Consider the following 25619-nt stretch of genomic DNA (forward strand, 5'->3'; position numbering starts at 1 on the left):
ATTTATTATTTGAAGTCTTGGTTTTAGTCCGCTTGCAGTATTCTCTGTTTCCACACAAGCCAGTGTTCTACCCTTTCATTTTCACTAAGAACCCTGAACAGTAGTCCAGTTTAGTACATTTGAAAGCACTTAATATTCCAGGTATAGAGAAATCACACAAGTTTTTAGTACCAGATCCCAGTTTTGTCTTCAAATTTGGTGTCACTAATAATCCCGTTGTTCTGTGAGAAGCCATTTCAGCTTGCTGCAGGATTATCTCTAGTACTAAATATGTGCTGTCTATGAGTGATGAACTAAGAACACTAAGACACAATTAATTTCATTAATGTTACATGACTTAAGCAGTAAGGGGAAAGTCTAGTATACCAGATCATGATTTCCTTATGAATTTAGTAATCGAATTTTATAGAGGGACTTTTGGAAAGAAGCAGAATGGCAAAACAATTAAGCTATATAATCAACCTCCGAAACACATTTGGAAAATGAGGGAAGAGAAAGAGAGGAGTAACTTGCACAACGGTAGCATAATTCCAAGCTCCTCATCACTCTGTCAGAGGTGGTAGTTTGCAGATCGAAAGGCGTACAGCACTGCTCGCTCCATTCTCTGGGGGAAAGGAGGATCTGCTGTCAAGTTACTTCTCCAAATATGATGGAAGACAGACATGAGCCGCAATATAATTAAAGCCTTTCTCACCTTATGAAGGAATTTTAAGACTTATGGAAATACTGATGAGCACGCAGAACTAAAGATCAGAACAAAAGAATAATAGAAAGCACTGAAAAGATTCTTTGCTTTAAAACAGTTACTGAATATGGATGTCATTGCTCCTGAAGGGAACAGTACTGGACGCACTCAGCATACCCCCAAAGATTTACTAGAAAAAAAAAATAGAAAGAAATACAACCCAGCCTGTAGTTCAAGATCCCTGTTTTGGGAAGGGAATATGGGAAGCCAAACTGTGACATGCACAGCAGAGCTTTGCTTCCCGTGCTATAAATCAGTCTACCTCCACCACAATTAACGAAGCTTTTTCTTTACTGCTTCCTACACAAAATTACAAGTTGTTCCTCATGCCTTTAACCAAAATTTTCCATGTGTAATCAAAAGAACTCACTCTCATCCTATCGTCCCCTCTTTTGCACTGTATCCTACCAAATAATAGTGCAGGGGAACGGGGAAGGAAAGATACCACATACTCCTGGTCTTCCATTCACTTTCCAAACTGTAAAGAGCAAAAACTTTTCAAATCCTGAAAATAACAGATCAATAGATTTTAAACACTGAACTTTTATTCTGCTTTGAGAGATAAGAGTATTTCTATCAAGTAATTTCTATTTCTTTCAAGAAAGTTTCAGACACGTCCTTCTAGACAAATAATACAGGTATTTTGGAAAATATCCTCAATTTAAACGGTATTCATGGCAATAAATCATTAGCCAACATAGTCAGCTGCTTGTAATCCATACTTATGACGTCCTTAACTTTAACACCACAACCCCCCCCCCCAAAATAAAAAGAGAAAAAAAGAGTACTGGTGCATCATAACTAAATTCTCTTACAGCATATACTTTTTTTTTTTTTTAATAGACCAAGAGTAAGATTCTATGCTGGTTTTCCAAAGAGCTCCCAAGTCTATTTATGCACATAGGTTGTTGCTCCCATAATTAAGTCATAATTCTTTACCTAAAAAGAAAAAGGTCTTAAATGGCAATAGGCTTCACGTATGGCCAAGTGCTCAAACTCCAATGGCAGAATTAATTTTCTTAGTGGCTTCTCTAAAGCACTCAAAAATACCAGAGCACTTCACAAGCACTCATCTTCAAAACCCCAGTCCAGCACAAAGAGATCAGAGCCCAAACATCAGTCCTTCTGGGTACCCAATTTAAGACTGCTAGAATTGTACTCTTCCAATTTCTTAATCATATACACGTCTCAGGTAAGCATAGCTCCCTGGCCTGAGATTCTTCTTCTGTTGGGAGTGGATGGAAGGGATGATAGAGGGCAGGAAAGGCAAATCAGGCTGCAAAATCTCACATCAAGCACTTAACAAATAAGAAGCAAACCATCATGATCTAGGAAAAAGTTTGATTTACATGTCTGCACTAAGCAGCAATGACAAGATGGAAGCATGAGAAATATCTTTTTCTCCAGAGCAGCATTTAACTGCTTTTTAAGTACACACAATCCTCCATTCTTAAACAAAAAACACAATGGTTCTAATGCTTCACACAACACAAGCAAGTACAGTTTGTGCAATAAAAGAGGCAAAGATTTCCTGGAAAATATTAACAAAATTAAAACCTCACAATGCATCAATATAAGGATGTTAACATGCATATTTCCTAAATGCTGTGCTTCTCTTTAGAATTACACCCATAACGCAACAAAACTGTTGTGTCATAATTGCTTGTTTTCTTTCAATTTGTTTAAAAAAAAGCAAAAAAAACCCCCAACAAACAAACAAAAAAACAACCAGCAAACTATGAAATTCTATTGGGTCAGAACATACTTTACCCACATAACTTCCAAAAGAAGCTGCAAACTCTAGATTCATCTCAGAGGCCACTTCTGCTGTTTTAAGATATAAACTACACCCATACATAACTTATGTTCAACAACAGAAAACAAATTTTAAAACTATTTTAAAAATTAACAAGTTTAAAAGCAATAGAGCAATAATCTTTAGATATATACAAATACACTCAGCATATAAGCTGTATTTGGAAACAAATGCACAATTTTAAAGCAATAATTCTTAACCAGCAAGTACCAACTTTTTACGGAAAGCAACACAATACAAAAAAAATTAAAGTAGTTATGTACGCAGATTCATTTCTACCCTTCTTGACCTGAGCTACTTACACTTTTTCCTGAACAACTGAACTTTCTGCACTGGATTGGCTGCTATTATCGACAAACCAAAGAGTTAAAAAAAAAAAAACACTTTAAAACTGCTAAGTTTAGAACTTTTCCAAAGTTGCTTCCTCTACGCAGGTTAGTTGAACACACAATGCCTACTGGAGTTGTAAGTGGTATAGTAATCAGGGCTAGGCACAGACAGGGCATTAGCCATAAAGCAATCTGTACATAGTGATGAGAATAAGTTTTCAAGCGCACAGTTCACGCCAATATGCCTTTAACTCTGGAAAATTTAACATTGTACAAAGCTTTGAACATATTAGCCACAAGAGCACACCAGAGCGCTGGAGAGCCTCCTAAGAACCTCTGCAATAATTACCATGAGACTAAACATCACTATAATTAAGTTTCCTTGTTTAATAAAAATAATTGCTTAATGTTTTAAAATCCACAGGTATAAGGCAGTTTATCTGAAAAACTGACGCCTCTCATCATCAGGTTACAGCTTGCGTTTACTGTTGCAAGACTACTATCTTAAATACTTCAAGATCACCTTGAACTGAGAGACTGCTATGCTGTCTGTTACAGTATGTATGCATGGGGTACAACACCCAGGACTGGTGTTGACTTGCACCTCGATGCATTGACATTGTTAGATCATCTTTTTAATCCCTAATTTTGCAAAACAGGTTTCAGTATAACAACACTCAACATTCAACAAGTAGGAAGAACTACAACTAATAAGCTGAACTCTTTTCCTGGCTCCAGCCTCCCACATACCATGGACCTGTGATACAGGAGGCTTGCCGCCCTTCAGCTGCACACCTTTCTGCCTTGCACTGAGGCATGGCGTGCCCTAAGGCAATATATATTATTCCACTTCTTCCTGATTCCAGACATGTTGTGAAGGAGTGGGATAAGCTCATACAAATGTGGGGCTGCTGAAGAGAGGGCACTGGAGTCAAAAGCTTAATTTTTTTTGCAAGCAGGTATCTATTATCATATGTTGGAACAGACCACAGAAAGACAGCTTTAAAATCTGAATTGTAACTTTTTCAAGGCTTAGAAAGGCAAGTCTGTTACTGCATTAGAGAAAAATATGGTTAAGTTTAAAAGACAGCATACATCTATGAAACACTCAGGATAAATTGCAGTTTGCATCAAAACAGTACATTTTCATGTTAATACTATTGCATTTCTCTTTTTTTTTTGTAGAAAAAACCCAAAGACATCTAAAAGCTAAAAAATTTCTTTGAATACAAAGTTATAAAGGTCACATATATATCCCCCACAAAACCAGCTGAAGGGACAATAAGCTATTTTCAACTGGCAGATAATTAGCTGGATATTCTCACAATATTTTCATGGAAATCATTACATATAAAGTGGAATTCCACATGCAAAATTAAGTAGCTTATCAGCCCCCAACCCTTTCCTCCCTATAAATTACATCACAAACCCCACAAAAGAAGAATTTAACTTTTATTCTCTAACGAAATATCACAACATACTTAATTTACTTTAATTTTTCCTGACATTTTGTACCATACAATGTATCCTGACAAACTCACCTGATGGATGACTTTAGTATTTTTTTTCCCTAACATCTATGGTTAAGTTCTGTGCAGCAGTTGAGATTTTCCCTTTAAAATGGAAAGTGGCTATTTCTATAACTGCCAGTATTTTTGTTATTTCAAACACACAAAAGGGTGAAAAGTAAGAAACCCAACGAACAACTAAAATGAAAGCTCCCCTGCTGCACTTCAGATGAGACTAAAAATAAGTGAGAAAGCTCAACATCAGAACTGTTTACCATTTTTGTTTGCTCTTTAGACAGGGAAAAAAAAAGGAGGAGGGGAAGCCTGAACAAATTTGAGACAGAAATACAATTTTCAAGGAACCGTATTTGGGTTTGGGTCCCCCTCCCCCCCCCCCCCCCTTCCATTATCTATTTGATAGAGGTTTGTCTACTCTGTTTCAACTTCAGTGGGTTTCACTTCCTACCTTTTTCTTGCACTAGCAAAAGTACAACCAAGCTACAAGTTTCTGAAGAACACAGTGAACCTTCCTCAAGCCCAAAGAACACAACCTATTCAACAGTGCTACTTAGTTGCTCTTACCTTTTAGATTTCCTGCTACAGTGAAACCTTTTTAACAAGGTCTGCAAACTGCTCAGGAAACCGGACAGTAAGATAGTTCTTCCACCAAGAGTTTAGAAAATGGAAGGCTGGGGAAACCCACCTCAGGCTTGTAACAAGACATAAGAGCTTCTCCTGAAGCAAGATGAGCAAAGGTTTTGCAAAGTCAGAGAAGTAACCCAATTCTTTGCAGGAGCTGGGAGAAAATAAGTGACTGAATTCATGAATCCATGAATGTACACAGCATGTTGTACCCTAAGAAAGGAGAAGACAACATCCATGGGCTTTTCTTTAACTGCCACTCATAACAATTAGCTGTAGGTAGGAGATGAGCTTTACCACCACCAGCTTAATCCAGAAGAAACTTGTGCTTGGCTTCACAGTTCACACAAATAGAGAACTAAAAGAGAAGCCAGCCATATTCTTGCCTCCCTCAACAAGCAGCAAGTAGACTGTTTTTCCCTGTGGCCTGAAAGTTTCCACTTTGGCATGCATATGGAATAGCACATCTATGAACTGCACCAGTTTGGACAAAGTTCTTAAAAAGTAACCTATCCAATTTCCCTACATTTATCAATCTGAACTGCCAGATATCTGGAAATCCTTCAGAGAGCAAGTTGGTATCACACACAGCAAATCAGCATGTTCTGGGCACTGAAATCATTTGATATGATAAAGTCTAGAACAGACTCAGTGAGCTTATGAATATGGGAACAACCTACATGTATGCACTAAATCTGTGCATGTCAAAGCCTGCTACACATGTGCAGAAGGCTCCTCAGATTTCTAACCACTTTCTCCAGTAGAGAATACTAGGTGACTCATTTCCTTGATGTGTACATGCATCATTTCAGTGTAGATAAGAGACACACACCCCCCCTTTTTTTTTTCTTTTCTTTTTAAACTGCAGGTGTTGTCAAACTCCGTAAGACCAAGTCAACATCATACAAGTGGTGTCCCTTGAAAATGAAAATAATCCTGCCAATAATCACTTAGCATATCTGGTATCAATCCACATTCTTGAAAAAATTATTTGGGGCGGGAAAGGAGACAACAGGGAGGGAAGTAATCTGGCTTTCTAGAATAACATTTTTTTGTACCTATGGTTAAAACTAACACACAAGCTACAAAAAAAGTATCCAGCACTAAAAGTATCGAAGCCTCACCAGATCAGGAGAGAAAATAAATGAATAACTAGAAACAATGCATGAGGTCAAGCATTACACAGACTTGTATCTTAAGCTTTCCAAACAGTCAAGAACTGTAATATACCTAAAATGGCATACCAATTCTGTAATTATTATCAGTGAAGTAACAGACCCATTACATCTGTTGATATAAAAGGCTAATTCACTACTATAAAGACAGTTTAATCTTTAACAAAGTTGATAAAACTATCTTCAGTATCTCGATAAAACTATCTTCAGTATCTCGATTTAGGTGCCTACAAAATCCTCCTCAGTTATGCCATCATTTTTTCTTTCCTTGCACCCCTGTCTAGATTTCTGTAGAATATCAACAGCCCACAACTTAATTCATATGTCACAACAAAGGTCTCCAAGATATCAAGGATGCCAGATTCTGGATCTGTGTGATGATGACTTTACACTAGGTTCTTTGTTGTGCTGGTTAAAGAACAGTCTGTCTGTTGATGGAACCAAGATCATTAATCAACACAAAAAGTTTCTCATAACAGTACGAAAGAAATGTAGTCAGGCAGTAACTGGTGAGGCTCTTTCCATCCCCCAGCTATCCCCAAAAGAGCAGACCCTCAAACTTTCTTACAAATCCCTTATCAAGAGACTGCTTTCAGGAATAGCACAGAATAATATACCTGGTTATAATATAATGGCTAGGTTAAAAACCTATTTTAGAAACCATAAAATACCTGAAAATATAATAATCACCCACCAATTTTATGATGCAACATCTATCACTGTTTGTAACTTAAACACACTAAAATAAGACTTTCACTTCCACTTTTTCCACCAACAGAAAAACACTAACCACAGTTAATTGTTACAGAAATACTCAGAATTTGATCTGAAATCTTAAGAGTTATTGAAAACACGCAATCTTTAAATGAAAGCTGAAAAAAAAGAGGGGCTGAATAAAAATAAGAGAGCATTCTTTTAACTTTAATGCCCCTTACTAGTATGAATAAAAGCCTGGGAACAAAAAACTTGTGTATTCCAATAGCTGTAATTAGGATGCTTCACCTATTGTACTTGAATGAAAGCAACAGGATACAAAAATACTTTATTTGCCATGACGCACAAAGCATTTTTTTAAATCAAATTATTTAAATCAATACTATCTGCAAATTATAATGAATGTATCATACTTGTATAACAGTTAACTTTTAAGGAAACAATTTAACCAGTTTATGTGAATTTGGAAACTCTGGGATAGTGAAAAATATTCAAGTTGCAACTGGAGATGTTTACATGTGTCAGTACAGATACAGCTTCTGGAGTGTTGCTCTGTAAGCTTTCAATGCACAGCCATGCCTATATTACAGGCAACACCAAGGCAGCTAGTATTACCCATAAAATCAGGTACTGTGCTTTTCCAAACAAAAATCACCACAGACCAAACAAAAACCAGCCTAGAAGTTCACTTCAGAAGAAAACAATATTTATTTTTCACTTGATGTACATACCCTGAAACCAGTTTGCAGAAAAAGACCCAATATTGAAAACATTCTGTAGGTCTCATCTTCTAGAAGGGAACTTAATCACCAGCTTCTTGAGCTTTTGTTCTTCCTGCTCAGTTTCTTACAACCACACTTTCCTTGCCAATATGTGAGCTACCACAAATTCTTAAGTAACTGACATCATTTCCAAAGACAAATCACCTAGATGGCTGGACAAAGCTGATTAAGAAGATACAGTACAGCCATACCAGCTTCATTTGAATGCGTGGGAAGAACTGACATTGGTGCCAATACATTTATGTAATGTGGTCCCTGCAGATGTTCAAATGCTTTGAGTTGTCAGCTGGCTTTGGAGATACGCATCACAAAGCAGACTGGCAATTTAAAGAAGAACCCTCCAGGTGGTGTTGTGTGGATTTTAACATGGCAAGACATCTTGAGAAACATGCTGGGATATCTACCTTATAGAACAGAAAGTTTTAAAAACCTCAATGACACATTCCACCATGGGCTAATTAGAATTAATTTGTGCCCCATGGCCTTAAGAGCTGCTCTTAGAATACTTAAAACTCCTTAATCATCTTCAAGAAGGCATCCTTTTGCCATAATTTGGTCTGTGATTGCAGGACAATTTAAAAGTAGAAAATCTGAAAATTATTAATTCCAAAGCTTGTCCATCCACACATAACATTTTTAAATGCCTTTATTTCTTGAAATGTGTGCCTGTGTATGTGCACCTGACAGAGAATGAATGAATGATCTAGTCTGCCCCTTTACCACTGGCAACAGAAACCAGCAGAGGGCTGCACTTGGGCCCCCTTTTGTACCCTTACAAGGAATCAAAGGACAAGACCAAAGCATGCACAGTTCTTAAATACCACTATATAGGAACTCCTATCTCAAATATTTGAAAAATCTACACAAGAACACTCCCCCCAATTTTTTTTTTCCTTTTTAATTACAGGCTCTGCTATGCATTTTACCTATCTTTCCTGCTAGTTTTACACATTCAAACAGCTTTTTTTCTCCTTCACACTACTGTTGAAATATTTTACCTCTGTGTATTTAACATCAAAAAGCACAGCTCACACTCCTGAACACATTTGCTTGATGAAATCTAGTTAGAGTTGTGAAGTGTAAAAAAAAAAAAACCAACAAAACAAAACAAAACCCAACCAACATTTTTCTCAGACAAGACAGTAGGAGATGCAAACTACTACATGCTCCATTTTGCAAGTATGAAGGACCAATTATTGGAGTTTTCACATAGTACGATGAAGAGGCAGCATTACCAAGCACAGCCCTTATGCGTGTGTCCACTATCTAGCTTCATTCAAACGCTGCTTGAGAATTTTAAAGAAAAGCAGTTTGGCAGTCCTTCAGTCTTTCCTTAGCAGAATGTCTGTTAAAAACAGTCAAACACGACAGCTTGATACTTAAATACTTGGAATATACTCACAAAGGTGACCATTCATGAAAGATAAATGCAGTCCCTTTAGCAGGCCAACAGCATTTTAATGTCCATGGAATACTAAGAAAACACTTCATTTTAAAGCCCACTAACCAGAGATTCTTTCTCCAGTCTAAAGAGGTAGAAGTCATCATGTTGCTCTGTAGCAAAAAAACATGCCCAGTAATCAGAATAACCCATGGCTGCTGCTGGAGGCTTAAATAAATGTTGGAAATCTAGCATGAAAAAAGCTATTATGAAAGACATGTTCTTATCTCACAGAATAATTTTTCACAAATAAGCATAAATGCATTAATTTCTTTTAGTGAAAAAGCAATATACTATTACTAGAGTACACTGCACTTAAAAGTGGAAGCAACAGCAAAGAGTCTAGCACTAATGCCTACTATAGTATCTGCACCAGTAATTCTGTATTACCAGCCCTGGGCCCCAGCTTGCATCGTCAGAGCCCAGAATATTTACGTATGTCTTCATTCTCAATCCTCTTCTGTCTCAAACAGCAGTGTGAAAGATTACAGACTGAGCAGACCCTTCTCCCCTAAGCATTAGTCCCTCTCCCACTCAAAATTATATGGGCAGAATTACATATTCTATGGTAGACAGAGGAGCCTACAGAAGAGCCTGTAAGACCTGGAATTTATGAAGGAGGAAAGATTCCAAAAACAGCTAAGTGAAGAAATACAATCCTGTGTATCTGCATAGCTGAAATAGGAACAGCATTGCTGAAGGAGATGGATGCTTCAGCAGCACCTTTCAACCAGATTACAAGGGACATGAGAGGTCACTGCTGTTTGGGCAGAGATGTGGCAGTCCCTTGTCTCACCTACAGTCCTTGTCCAATTCCTCAGCCATAGAGCAGAGGTTTAACAGTACTTTCATTCCCGATTTTATTGTAACATTATTTTTCATAACAGTACTGAGAAAGCTTTAAAATGCAGACAACCCTTGCACATTTCAGCCAAGTAATTAGCTAACTTGCACGCATCTAGTTCAGAACTGCAAACTGAAGAAAAAATTATTTAGGTAGGGTAAAACCCACATAATATGTAGACCTGCATGCTATAAAACTAAAGAACATAATCACTTCACTAAAAATATCAATTTTAACTACAAAAACATTTCATCTGCCTTCAGAACCGCAAAACTCCTACTTTTGTTGAACCCAAACATTACATTGTGAATGCACCAATGAATTTTCACTAATATGTTTCTTTTTCCTGAACTAGAAAATATAGGACCATGGGCTGTTAAAAAACTAAAAACCTGCAGGATGCCTGGGATTTAATAAAGAAAAAGAAGGTACTAAAAAAAAGTACTGCAATGATAGGATGTTAATTCCTTTGCCTGCATATAAGGTTTTTTTGCCAAGTCAGTTTGTTCATGGGAAGAAACCGGACTCTGAATTATTTCGGTTTGTTATGGGTCTAATTAACCCACATTAGTAGCTTCCTTGTTAGTTCTCTGGATATCATTGCTTTGGTGCTTTTACCAAACCCTTTCCAATCACTAAATTGTGGACTAAGGACAAAAGCACATTTCACAGTTCCCCTTTATAAACTGTTTCAGGCCTATACTCTCTACTGGTTGACTCAGATGTTCAGAAGACTCATAACAGTCAAAGAGTAAGGTTTCGGAAAAAACTACAGAAACTAGAAACTGTAACCATATTCTCCATCTGAACACTCAGTAGAATCAAGTTCATTTCCAAAGCCAGGATTCTCTCTCTTTCCCTATGTCATTCCTTTTTTCAAGTTAAGTCACTTCAACTCTAAGGAACAATTACCTCTCTTCCCCAATTACTGAGCACTTTAACACCCATGCTCCAAAAGACACTGTCACTCCATACTTAGAGCACAAGCTCTCACACCTAGCATCGTACCCTGCGCCCACCCAAAGTCAGCCCACAATCCAGAGGCGGGACCACTGAAACTGCTCGTGAATTATGTGCTAGGCACACCACAAACACAGCCCCTTTATCCTAGTTGGGTGCAGGCAGCAGTCCTGGATCTGCTGGAATTATGAGGCAAAGCAGCAGCACAGGGAGCCCAAACTGGGAGCACAGATAATGACATGATCCATGAGGCAATAGCACTGACCAGATGGACATGAAGTAGTTCACATCCTTATGAGGCCTCTGCAGACCTCTGCAACAAAAGAGTAAGAGCTGTCTCACTGCTCTGGCAGTGCTACAGGCCACTATATGGTTTCAGCAAGGATGAGAAAACTGACACAGAGACAGTGAAGCAGCAACTGAGAAGCAAGCTCAATGCTGGAAACCGTAACTCAGCAACTATTGCCTCACTGGAGGCCTCCCTGTATTGTGTAGGCGCTGCCATACTCTCTGCAGCACAATCTTTTTTTCATCCCCTGCAGAGAATTGGTGGCACAGCCCATAGCCAGCAAAGAATATCACTTCATGAGAAGTGGGGATGAAAGTACACACCACTTCATGACAACACACACAAGCCTAGGTGTCCATGGAAGACCTAGAAGTCCACTCCTGACCAGAGCTGCTTCCTTCTTTTTCCCGAAGAATGATATCATTGGAAATTATCAGAATTCATAAAAAGCAGAGATTGGCTTAAAACTTTATTACATATTACTATAATAAATAATCCGTATTTTTGCAATAGTCCATCTCCTTTATTTACCAAACTCACTTTCATTGGCACTTTTGGGGTAAAGTGAAGTACTGGGCCCCATAAAGACACCTGAAACTTTCACAGAGTTTGAGAGGGTGTACCTGGGCCAGGGCCACAAGGTAGGAACATGAAGAAAGCAATGCCACAAACCAGACAGTAGAGGGGAGAAAATACAACAAATGAAACAGATGGGGATCAATGTGTGCACTCAACAAAACCATACTGCTTTCAAAACAATCTCACAAAATTCAGAGGTAATAGGCTGCCATCAAGCACTTCACACAAATTATCTGATCTTCACCTTCTCTCAAGGGGGGACAAACCCCAGAAGGCACTGGTGGCACAACTCTCATACTCTGCCTTTAGTCAGTCCTTATTCTTTGCTCTCACAAATATTACAAAAGAAACTTCAGGTAAGACCTTTACATGGCATCTTCTACTGCAAGCATGAAGAGCTACTAAAGAAGGATGCGCATGCACATTACTTTTCCGTCCTCAAGTTTTACTTCATCTGCAGAACAATCATCTGCTACTGATCAATTCTCTTCTCACAAACGCCAGCATGCATGAAATGGAAGCCAGTACATTTATTGCCACAGCTTCTCTTCTATCATGATCCAGCAAATTTATCAGCAGTACAGCCTATCTTATCTCCTGTATGTTGACAGTTCCCGGGAATGTTCTCACTGTGCTGCACTGGACAGACTGGCATATGGCATCCAAACTCCCTCAAGGCACTTTTCCTAGGACTGGGGTTGGGCTCCACACAGGTCCCTAACAAACCTACCCACAAATACCTTCACAGAACTGGATGCACTTCAGGCTGGGATTCAAAATAATTCTGCCAATCAACATAATCAGCATACTGTGTGCTCTACTAAATTCAGCAGAAATGGATGGCTGAACAACTGTGCACACATGTACTCAGTCAATCCAAATTTGTTTGACTTGGCAACTCAGTTACATAGAGAACAACTATTACGGTATGACTGTCCTTGGCCTAAGACATGCTTCAGGGCAAGCTCTACAAAGTTTGAAGGAGATGTCTAACAATGAGCAATCTGGAGAAAGGAATAAAATAATAATAATTAAAAAAAGACGAAAAAGAACAATCCCAACAGTCACCTGACATCATCCTGAAGCACTTACAACAGTGTAAAACTAATGTGGTTTTGCCTATTGTTCATTCTGACAAAGTGCTTCTAAAACCTTACTGTAAATGCTAAAGGCTAGTAATCTAATAAGTATAAACTTCTTACTTAGAAAGATCAAGTGAAAGCAACAAATCTTCCAGAAATTGGTATGTTTAGGACAGGATTTTATCCCATGACTTGCCAGACACAGGACAACATGGTAGCAAATGGTACAATGACTACTGTTTCTCTTCTGAATCTATGCAGCACCCACCATACCCTTATTCAGTTACCACATTTTCATATATAACTATGTATTATATTATATTATATGTATTTTCATACATACAGTCACATATATACACACATGCCCATTTATACATACACACTAGCAAGCCTTTTAAGCATTTTAAGCAATTCTCCAAAGACAAAAGACAGAAATGATCCTCATGTTCTGACATTTTGTTTATAAACTGTAACAACCATAGCTACTTTTCAGTAAAAAATGCAGAAAGGCGCTTTCAGTTTCACAGGAAAGTAACCTTTCATTTGTACATTATTTCTAAATGTACTATTCATACACATGAGAAAAACAAAACCAAAATTTCATTTTTTGATGAAGTCTATTAACCCAAATTTCCAAACTGGATGTTTTATGGCTAAAAGAGGAAGAAAAACAGATTCTTCTGACTTAATGTACTTTTACCAAGCATTTGTTCAAAGGTTAACAACAGCCCTTTTAAAATGTTCTTTTTACCAAGTCAAATCTATCCAATATCTGAAAAATATAGAAGCATGGACTCATCTAATAAAGATAAAATTACAGATTTTGAAGTTATGTGAATACTAATGTATAAAAGATACAGGGTGCACAATGCTTTTTCAAGAATACTAAATACAGTGCATTAGTCAATTTGAATTATTCAGCCCACTCTTGTTTGGGGAGAAAGTGAAACAATTCCACAGTTGTCAGCTGTTCTGGACATTCCTCCAACTGCAATGGAAACAACTTGCGTCAGCGTTGCCTCTGACTGCATGTCCCTGCTCCTTCCCTTGCACCAACACTCCTCAGATACTGCAAAAAAGCCAAGGAGAGCCAAATCAGCAGAAAATTACTGCTACAAAAAGGAAAGAGCTTTCTGCTGCTGTAGATTGGTAAACTAGCTTTCTGCAGGGTCAGAGGAGTGCAAATGTCAGCACGAGAGGAGGGGTAAAGATATGCAGCTAAAAGCAATTACTGTGCAAGCAATACTGCTTACATTCCACACCAAAAGCTCCTTGGAAGTATGACTGCAGACATTAAATAAAACTCTTGTCTGAAAAAGAAGAATTTCTGTTTAAATTAATATTAGTAGTAAAAACTATGACTCCAGTCAACAATAATCATCAACCACTATGTGTCTCCAAGCACTAAGTGCAGCATCACCATGTCAAGCAAGACAGAATTAAAGAAATTGCCTTCATATTTTTCATGATACATTAAATACAAAAACCATTGTACCTAACTTTAACAATCTTAATTTTAATTTGAGGACTGTCAGAAACAATACCTTCTGTAATGTGTATTATAACATTAAGGAATGAGCTTAAGATGTATTCTTTAGCTTATCAATCTTTTCCTCCTCCCACCCTAAGCAGACCCTCTGCCACGTTCAGCATAAGAGAAAAATTTGACCTCCTGGCTCCCAAATTGGTCTCAATACAAATGGATTTTTCAGTATATAGCATCTTTTCCATGTTCTCATATGAATACAACAGTATTAAGGATAAAGAAAAAAGTCTTAAACTTCACTAGTCATAATAGTCTTTCCTACTTAGTCAACCAATCATGAATACTAACTTCTTCTCTAAGCCTCTCAAATCATCTTTCCTAAAAAGCTTGTGAAAATGGATTAGCTTTGTAGTGCACAGGAAATTATTTCACTTACAGTCTACTGTATCAAAAGGTAGTAGGTGAAGAATTTTAACCAAGGGCCTTTTAAGACACAAAACTTCCCTTTGGGCCTCAACTTAAGCTGGAGGGCACTGGCAAAAATAATGCCATATCACATGAAAAAGAAAAACATCAAGGTAACTTAGCTTCAACCATTCAACACTCCTAAAGAGATGAAGTCTCTCCTCCTTAAAAGAGCCTAAAACTCAATGCAGACCACAGAGTAAAAGTCCAATACATTTCCTGCAAGCAAAACTTAAGGAATTTAGTACCTGCAATTTGCTATGTTTAACTTCTAGTCTTCATTTATGGTAGGTTGCAAAATTCTCACAATAATCTGAAGTGACAAAGATATAAGCAGGCTGACTATATTCAGAAGAGAACCAGTATCCTTTCTGGAAGAAGGGGAAAAAAATGTCTTTGGGACATTATGGGATTCTCAAGGTAAAAAAAACCTTTTTTTTTTTTTTAAATTCAGGCAATAAAGTTCTATTTCCTCTGTCAATCTGTGGACTAAATACTAGATGTTTTATCTGGACAAAGGTGTAGTCAGTTTATTTTGTCCAAATGAAAACAAGCTAGGAAGAGCTGATTAAATATATTGTTTAAAACCAGTGAAAAGTGCAGAAATTCCTATTATCACCATGCTAAAGGAAATGTATCTCAACTTTACAACAGAAGAAATGACAGAACAAAAACTTGATAGAGTTAATCTCTAGATCTTTCATAGTAAGTGAGAACATCAAAGAAAACTCCTCCCCTTTACTTCGATACATAGACATTTTTTATTTAGCAGATTCACACAATGTTTACAGCTGTAGAAGAAACTGTATGGATTTTTCTTTGCCCAATACCAGGAAAAGCTCAATTATTGCAGTTGCTGAAATCTAAAGTCTAAAATTCCACAGATAATAAACAAGGACATTTAAGTACTACAGACTTTTTGAAAACTGGTTACAGGCCTTTATCATTCCCAAAGAGAAGCTAAGGCAGGGCACTACTGACAAGACCCCCATCACCACCACAAATACACATTTCAGGAGATTACTGTTGCACAGGAAATTTACTGAAAACTTTAAAAACATGAAAGTGCAAGTTCATGCCTGACTAAATGTGAAACCTCCTCAGCACGCCATCAACTACAACATCAATATATGGAGTATGTTAGCTACAAACATCAAGCAAGAAACGACACAGGCCAGCTGCCATGACAGCTGTGGTCCCTCTGCTACAGGACTACACTATTAAAAAAACAGAGTTTTTTGTAAGAGTGTTAACTTTTTCTGATCTAGATGTACAACTGAGTCCCTCAGAAATCACTTGCTTGTCAGCATCCCAACACCACATGTACCTCAACTTCTAAGACCACTAAGACTCCACACAAAGATGCTAAACCTTTCCTGTTCCAAGGCTGATTTGCCTACTGAAGTCTCAAGCTTCCCATTATAACCTTTTCCCTCACAGCCTTGGAAGAGGTTCCTGTATCTTTTCCTTTGTTTTTTTACCTTGGGATAGAATTGACCCCTTGCCCTACAGTGGGCAACGGGTAGTATTTAGCATGTATTAAATATCCAGTTTTACCAGTCAGAATAGCTTCCAGCTACATCGGGGGGGGGGGGGGGGGGGGGGGGGGGGGGCGGAAATCACTGACAGAGGAAACAGCTTTTCTCTCCACATATCTCATCTGGCAGCAAGGAGTGGGAGAAATAGTAAAATCTTCTGCTAATACAGAGCTATCTTCATTTTTCTTATTGCAGCATACTGTTTCTGATGCTCAGGCAAGCAGAGAAGCAAGGCCTGCTGCAGATTTTGGCTCCTTCACACTTTCAGCTAGGAGCTGAGAGAAGAATTTGCCCTCTACCTTGCGATGAAAAGCAGACTCCAGGAATCTCTTTAATTATAATTATTGTGGGAGTGTGGTCAGGAAGATAATAAATCAGATTGCCATATCACAGGTATACAAAGTAGGGGGAAGTGGGAAGAAAACAGGAGTTAGACTGCTGTAACAGAAATAAAAAATTCTCAGGGTATGGAAGGGAGGAGGGCAGGGAAGGTGAGATAACAGCCACAAATTTATTTTCAACCAGAAAGAAAACAAAATATTTGGCTACAAGTTCCTTACAATACACCTAGGATGCAAACATACAAATAAACAATTCCCCAACTAACCCTTAAATCCAGTTTTCCAGAACTGCATTTTTATAATAAAATATTGTGTCTTTGGCAGGCTGCCTTGCTGGATTACACGGGGTTCTTATTTACACTGCAGTTACTTGTTAATGACATAATCAGAACAAACTGAGGAAAACTTCACATCTAATGAAACAAAAACTCTTCCAAGTTTTCCTATGAGGATTTCTGTGCACAACACTGAACCGGAATTTCAGAGGTCTAGGTTCAATTCTTGGTCCCAGATACATGCTTTCTCTAAGACCCTACGTGCATGTGCATGCACACACCAAGCATTTGTATTCGCTTATACAAAAGAATTTTCCCAAGTAGAATTGAACATTTCATTTAGCTGTGAATGCACACAAAGGACTATCTGCACTGAATGCACTACGTAGTATGATTTCTAAGATTAAGATGAAGCTCTTCGAGTTTTTAGTATGTCCATCCTCAGCCTTTCATTTACAAGGAAAGGATATTCTAACTAAGAGAATACACTACCTCCCTTTAATCATATCACGAGATACATGAATTTGTATCTTAGATACCCAACTGTACAAATTCACATGTGGAAAGTATTGACATGTGTTAACAAAGACTTACACAGTAAAGGACAACCAAGTTACTTCAGTTTCACACTTCGGGGGGGTGGAATCTAATTTGAGCTGCAAAATTACTCACTATTTCCATGCAGATTCAGTGAATTTTTGAGAAAGGCAAAAGTCCAATCCAAAAGGTGTTTCTTATATGTGAGCTATAACCTGGGAGGACCTGGGAAAACTGTCATGAATCTGAGATCCTCTATGCTAGAAAATGACTGAGTACATTCAGAAACCTACAATTTTAGCAGAAAACCAATGGAAACTTGTAGACACTGAGTGATGAGAGAAACGCAAAAAAGCAATAAGCCAATGGTCATTGATATGACAGAGGACCATTCTAACAAATCACCATTCTATTACCAGGGTTTTTTCACCCATAGGCTTTGCAGAAAATAGAAGAATGGAAGAAACGAGGATTCAACTGCAGATGTCCTCAACGTTACTTTCCACGTGCCAAAACAGAACAGAAATGTCAGAAAATTACATGGTTTTTATGATACTTTATTAACTCATAATTGAGCATATTACCATATTGACTCAGAATTAACCTAATTTGGATACCGTTGCTTTTCTCAAGCAACCTAAAAAAACAGACTTACTTAGCAAAGACAGGGGTGTTTTTTTTAAAGAAAAGCTGCTGAAACAGACATGCCTTACAAAACACTTCTAATTCCAACAACCTGTATTTGTATTACATTACTACATTATTAGTTCATATAGAATATTGAATATTCACATACTAATGCTGGCTTCTTGTAAAATTGTTTTATGGTTAAAACTCAATATTTCACAACCTAAGGGGCACATAGCTACAATCTCTGTTTTCAAACAGCTTTAAAGATAGCATCAGAAAATTGAGGTTCATACAAAGCACAAAACATACTATTACACAATCTGGACAAAGAATAATTGACTTCTGGTGATTTAAGACAATCTAATTAATGGGGACTTTAAACTATTATTCTGCTTAGATCTTACACAGGCAATTATAGGCCATGAAATAAGCTCCTATGACCTTTTGCAGAATGAAAGTACCAATGTTGCTTTACAGTACAACATATGAAAAATTTAATTGGTCATAAAACACAGAGAGCATTTTAAAAATGAACTGCCACACAAAATTACTGTAGTGCATGAAATCCCCAATCAGAACTTGTCCATGCTGTGCGTAGAGTCAGAGTCAGTCTCTGTCTCTCATACAAATAGATGCAATCTCAGCAACCAGACACAATAAATACAAGATGAAGGGAATGGCAAGCATAGCAGCAACACACAGAATTAATTCCAGAGGCTAGGAATCACATCATGAAAAGTATTTCATTATTTTAACTTGTTAATTATTCATGCAGCAGAGATATGGGAAACAGCAGGAGAAAGCTAATAAAAGAGCAAGCAACTGAAACACTGATGGAGGGGATTAGAAAGGTATAGAAGAAAAGTTATGAAATCAGTGGATGAGGAAAGGCAGGCATTTAGGGTAAGGTTCCACATTCAGTAACAGGGCCAACTAAGGCATTTCTTCTGTCTCCCCACCGCTCATTACTCCTGGTCTAGCATTGTGGCGTACTGCTTCCTCCTTACTAAGAAGCACGATCACTTGTGAAACTGTACTATGAGTCGGCCAGGGCTTAAAAATAATCTGATAAAAAAAAAAAGTTGACACAACTGAGAGGAAAATGCAGGAGCAGAAATGAGCAGCTGCAAGGGAAAAATAGGTCATGCCAACACTTCTCCCAGCAAAAAGGTGCAGCCATAGGATTAAAGACCAATGCCTATGTTCAGACCATAAAAATACACCTCTCAACTATGTCTTGTAACTTGTAATGCTACATGCAGAGCAAAACATGTTTGGATTGCATCAGGTGACAAACACTGAAAAGAGGAATTACACAGCAAAAGGCGGCCAAAGCACTTGCTTGATGTTGGGGAATACATTTTTCAGAGGAAGCGTGTACCTTTCACTGAAGAATCCACCAGTGCAGTATACTTCCAGCTGCTCATAGTGACTTTTTCCCACTGCATCCTCTGTAAGTCAAATCTAGGATTCCACGTGCATGATCTGCAGTCTACTGTTCCAGTATATATCACATGAAGAGTCACAAAGCATGATGCTATATTGCTTAAATGCATGAAATGGAGATGCAGTAAAGAGGTATCACGAACTAGGTTATCAAATACCAGATATACATGGTACTACCTAGTACACAGTAATACTTGGTACTTCAGGTAGAGACCTAGTGACTACATTTCTGAGATTCAAATTGTGTCTACTATTATTTGCTCTATTCTCTCTTCATGCAATTTCACCCTTAGGAGATCTCTTTCTTTACCATCATCAAACATTTAAAGGACAGAAAGTCCAAAACTAGATCTTTACTTCTATTCAGACACTGCTACTAGATACCACTGATGCCATTTTTGAGGGCACTTGAGTTAGTGTAGAACCAGTTACAAGGTAGAGGGAAAGAAATGAGTCAAAAATAGCAGGTTAGGCCAAAGTTTTCTTAATCATTTGTGATACGTTTCTGTCAATTCAACTTGGGGGGTGGGGGAGTGGGGTGTGCAATGCAGGACACAATATAAAAGTGCTCACTGCTATGTTTGCGAAGTGGTTTTCAATATAAAACCTTATTCATTAAAAAAATCAGACTAAAAATTTTCACACTAAATTAGTATAGTTTTAGAAACTCTTTGTTATTACTATTAACAATACAAGTTAAAAACCAGATGAGACAAAGTATCCAAAATTGCCCTCTGAAAGCTCAGCTTTAATTTAAAAAACATCATTTTGTGACATTTTGAAAGAACACCCTAAACTTACAATCCAAGGTACTACTTAACGTCCACTCAATCTCACAGTGAACCTAAATTCAATCTCACCAGGGTGAAATGCCCTAGTCGTTTCAACAGTTACCCATTCAAGTGCCCCTAAAAACAGCTTTTAACATTAGCATTTAAAATTATTTCATGTTCAAAGACAATTATTAACTCAGACAACTGTATAAACCCACACAATAGCAGCTTTTCACTTGACTGGACTTGAACAATAAATATCACAAATTACCTCCAGGTAATAGATGTCACTTTTAGTATTTTTGTTGTTAACACTGAAATTAAAGACAACTACAGGGAAATAATTCATACATCAAAGAAAATTGCAAAGAGAAAAGGAATAAGGTTTTCTCTACATTTACTGGGGATAGTAACAGGTGTAAATCACCACAAGGAAGATCTAAGTTCAGTATTAGGAAAGAACTCTCATGACAAGAACAGTTAAGCACTATTAAGAGCAGTTGTCTAGTGCGATTGCGTAATTTCTATTATTTGAGGCTTTTATGGGTTTCAACAGCCTAGTGGTACCATCCTTTCCCTTAAATCAGTTCTGACAAACTTCACTAAGCCTACTTTATTCAAAGAGATGGCAGGCAGCTACCCAGTTTCCTGCTAGTGTTAGTTTTCTTCAGTTCACTAAAACAGCATCAGCAAACACCTGACAAGCATCAGAGATGTCATAAAGGAAGTAGTAATAATACATGCCCAATGTCAGGACTTTAACCTTCAGCAATAATGAGTTATGTCAGCTCACCGCATCTCATAAGACTGTATCTTAAAAAACAGATTAAGCAAACAGATTAGACAAACATCTGTTAATAATACTGTAAGTACAATTTATCCTTCCTGGGGCTGAGAGGAGTAGACCAGAATTCTCGAGGCCATTTCCAGCACCACTTTATTTAAGCTTTAAAAAAGCAATAAACAGCCCATTTTGAACCCATTTAGTGAAACTTCAACAAAACATTAAACTGAAATTTCACTTAATATATTACAAGAGAAATATTTGCCTGCTTAACATTGTCACAATTAAATGTTATGTCTAATACAGCATGCGTTTGTCTCACCTGTGTTTTCCATGTAAAATACCTTCTTGCTGAAAGGATAATCCTAAAACATCTTATGCCTCAATCATGTCACTTTTAATCTGTAAGTGGGAATTCAATTTTCAAGACTTTACATTTTTTAAGACTATCTGCCAAATGTGTATTAACTGTAAAATGCTGGCTGTACATATTCGTCTTGCTCAAAGCTAGCCAGAGCAGAAGGCTGAAAATGACAGACTGGCAAGGGTTCAGACCTCTCTGAACAGCAGTGGAACTGGAATACTAGGAGTCTTACAGGAGACTTGCAAGGTAAAGTTATGTTCAGATGTTACATAGAATCATTAATCTCACTGGTGATGCTTCTTAGTCCATCATTTATACCAGCCTGTGATTGCAGATCTGGTAGACATTCACATCCTACTGTCTGCTGGAGACTTCAGGGGAAAAAAAAAAGTTAAGACAGCAAAACATAGCTGTACTCCAATCAGCTGGCCAATATTAGCAAAGACTTCCTCACTTAAATATCCTAATTCCCTTTTGTTAATGCATAAACTTATTTGTCTGGTTTACTCAGAGGAAACCCTACTTGCTCAAGCACACATATAGTTTTCACTTTTTCACAAATTATTCAAGCACCTCTCCCTGTGACTCACTCTAATATACCTACAGCCTATTGGTCAGAAAACAAGTAATCCACTGAGAAGGTTGAAAGTTGGGGGGAAAAAAACCCAAACCTTAAATGTCAATACCATATTTAATTTTATAAGCTTGTATGCACTTCATGCATCCCCTACTCTGGAGACCATGGAGAGGAATAAATACAATCTATCACCTTGACCCTTTTGCCTATTGCTTTTCCCAGAAGCCCATTAATGCTTCAAACAAGAGAGACTCTTCTCTTACTTGCACAGGACAAAAACACTAAATTAGGTTGAGCTTTCAAGAAGACCTATATGCATGGAAAATTCACCATCACCAAGTACAACTCAGATCAAGCGGTACAAATGGAAAACATCCTAACCTTCTCACTACGTGGAAGACTAATCTGTCATAAAACCAAAGCTTTTGTCAATTATTACATTCATACTCAGGGAAAGGAGGATTGTCAACATATCTGCAACTTCCTTTGCTTACTAATAATTATTTCCATAGGCATTCAAATTCCTGGTCATCAACACAGTATTTTGTTGATTCTTCCTTCCCAAACATACACATGCCTAATGCTCACACACATACAGAGCTTCACTGCTACCAGGGACAATGCCAAAAGAGACTAGTAGCTGTGTATTTTCTATATATGCATATATGAAGCAGAGCAAGTCATGAAAAAGCAGAATAACTTAATAAGATACCCCCCCCCCCCCAAATGTAAACAACAAAAAATTACCATTGCATACCTAAAGAGCAAAGACAACATCTTCTGTAAGGACAACATACTTCAGAGCATGGAAACAGACCTTTCAATCTAGACATTATAGGAAATCCCTAGAAGCCAAAACCAGCAGACTTCCAACCAAAACACACACTTTCCACCGTAATTCCAAATTTTCTCCAGAGACTTCGGCCAGAATATAATTTTATCACTGTTTGCTGGGAAGCCATACCAGCGCATATTCAGAAATTTAGGGCAGCGTTCACAAGAAAAGCCTCCCTTTTGTCCTGATAGTTATAATGACCCTTTCTGTAGTATTTCCAACACGGTCGGATGAAACAAAATACAGCACAGTTCATCTTGTCACTGATGTAATGTGGGCAGGGAACAATACCGTGGAAATGAAAAAGCCAAGGATCTTTGTCTCTTTCTAGACGGACTGCCAAGTCTTAATAGTTGGAGGGAGAAACAGCTCAGCATCCCAAGTAAAACACTGCAGTGCATGTTCATTATTTCAGTAAAGTCATTGCAGCTTTTGGCAGCCCCATAGGAAACTCAGACCCTTCAAAGAAAGCCCAAGCTAAAAAGCTAGGAAACAGCCCTAGTTTAAAAATTACAGAGGAAACAAATAACTCGCTGGCTCTGGAGACAGACCCCACGGAGCCCACCGCTCGCATTACAACCGACGCTAAAAGCCTAACCTCCACAATGACTAGCCGTAAACCCATAAAACGCTGCGTCTTCTCGTCACCGGCACCGGGCAGCAGGCGGGGAGGGCGCGACCGGCGGCTCGGCCGGGGAGGCAGGCCGCTCGCCCCTGCCGCCGCCGCCCCCCGCCGCAGCCCTCCGGGCGTCCGCGGGGGCAGCCCCGCCGCCAGCCCGTCCCGTCCCAGCCGCGCCGCACCGCTCCGGCACCACCCGCTCCCCGCTGACCCCGAAAGCCCGGACAGCGGGAGCGGTGGGGCGCCGAGAGGCGGGAGCCGGCGGGCCCGGTGGCGGTGCCTACCTGCGAGAGCTGCCGGGGGTTGGGGCAGCCGAAGAGCGCGGAGCTGGAGCTGAAGCTGATGGCCCCTCTGCGGCTGAGGACGTGCTGCGGCACCGGCCTGTCCAGCGGCAGCACCGGTAGCTGGTAACATACTTCCATTGAAGAAGCCTCCGTGCGCCGACCCGCCGCAGGGCAGCGGCCTCGCCCGCCGCCGCACCTGCCCGCGCAGGGCTCGCCGCAGCGGGGCGGCGAGGGGGAAGCCCGCGGCAAAAGCCCGCGGGGGCCCGGCGCCTCCTCGCCGCCCCCGCACCCCCCGGGGGGTCGGGCCGGGCCGCGCCGGGCCCCGGGCCTTTGTCCTCCGCCGCCAAAGCCTGGCGGGAACGGCCGCCGGGGGCGAGGGGGAGGCGGCGAAGCGGGACGCCTCAGTCAGCGCCCGAGGCGGCGAGTCCCGGCCCGGAGCCCGGGGCCGCCGCTCCCTCGGCCTCGCTGCCGCCGGCTGGAGCCGCTGTCAGCCCCGCTGCCCGGCGCCGCGCATGGAGGCGAGGCCGGCCGGGGGGGGCCGCTTTGGGTGAGACACACGCCGCGCTCGCCCCTATTGTCCGGCACGGCCGGGAGGAGGAGGAGGAGGAGGAGGAGGAGGAGGAGGAGGAGGAGGAGGAGGCGCCGCTGCTGCCGCCGCCGCCGCACGGCCCTGCTCCGCCGGGGGGAAGGGGCTGGGCCCTCGGAGAGGGGACCCGGGGAGGAGGAGGGAGAGGGAGGAGGAGGAGGAGGGAAAGGGGGAGGAGGAGGAGGAGGAGGGAGGAGGGAGGAAGCCTTCGCCCCGCCCGCCCCCACTCGGAACAGCCCCGAGCGCACTGGCCCAGGAGGAGGCACAAGCCCGACGGACTCTGCGTGGGTCGCGCGACGGGCGACACGCAGCGCGTCATCACGTAACTACCCACTCTCCCCTTCCTCCCGCCCGTGCGCAGCAGGGTGGCTCGCCGGCGCCAGCGGGCCCCGCGCGCCGCGGCAGGCGCATGCGCCCTCCTTTTCGCGCCTTCGGTGGCGGCCGCGGCCGGCGGCGAGGCCGGGGCTGAGGCCGGCGGGGGCGGACGGTTGAGGGGGGCGGGCTGGGCTGGGCCCCGCCCCGCTCCGCGGCCGGCAGCGCTGCCCGCGCAGGGGCGGGAAGCGGCACCTCCCTCCCTCCCTCCCTCCATTCTTTCCCGCCGGCGGGCTGGGCACGTGCCGTGCCCGGCGCTGCTCAGGCGAGGCCTGAGGGGGCTGAGCCCGGGGGGCTGCAAAGGCCGTCGGGGGGGGTGTTGACTCGGTGCCCGCGTTTACCGTCAGTCCTCGGTGTACAACCCCCCCCCCCCCCGCCTCCGGCCGTGCCCTGAGGGCTGGGGGAGCCTCGCTGGGGGGGGGGGGGGCGAGGCGGTCTCCCCGGGGTGCGATGCGGCCTCTCCGGCCGTGTCCGCGGGAGGCTGGGCCGCGGTCGGTACGGCCTGGCCTTGAGCGCCGGGCTTGCGTGGCTACCCGAAAATGGGACGTGGAAAGACAGTTTTGTGCAAAATGCATTATCTGTCAAAAGCGGTACTCGGAGGAGTTTGCATTTGCATTTGAATCCTTGCTGTTCGTTTTTTAGAGTGTGGAGGGATGGTTGGTGTTTTCCAAGATGCAGAGGTAAAACCATGTAGTTTTTGTTAAGGTAAAAAATTAGATTCCTGGGAAACCACACAGTTCCGGGAATTAGACTTTAAGGAAGAAACAGAATAATTCATGAGGCGGTCTGGTCCGCAGCTAC

General features: G+C 40.7%; 1 protein-coding gene across 4 annotated transcripts in view; it reads right to left on the minus strand.

Moving 5' to 3' along the window:
* PDE7A (phosphodiesterase 7A) overlaps positions 1–24117 on the minus strand; it is a 76543-nt gene extending 52426 nt beyond the window's left edge. For all 4 annotated transcript variants that reach the window (XM_049822248.1, XM_049822257.1, XM_049822230.1 and 1 more), the window contains exon 1: positions 23861–24117. In XM_049822248.1, the coding sequence (XP_049678205.1) occupies positions 23861–23998 (138 nt within the window). In that variant the 5' untranslated portion in view covers positions 23999–24117. The remainder of the gene's footprint in view (positions 1–23860) is intronic.
* Positions 24118–25619: the final 1502 nt, after the last annotated feature.

Source organism: Accipiter gentilis, chromosome 2 (genome assembly GCF_929443795.1).
Source record: "Accipiter gentilis chromosome 2, bAccGen1.1, whole genome shotgun sequence".
NCBI classification, from domain to species: Eukaryota; Metazoa; Chordata; class Aves; order Accipitriformes; family Accipitridae; genus Astur; species Astur gentilis.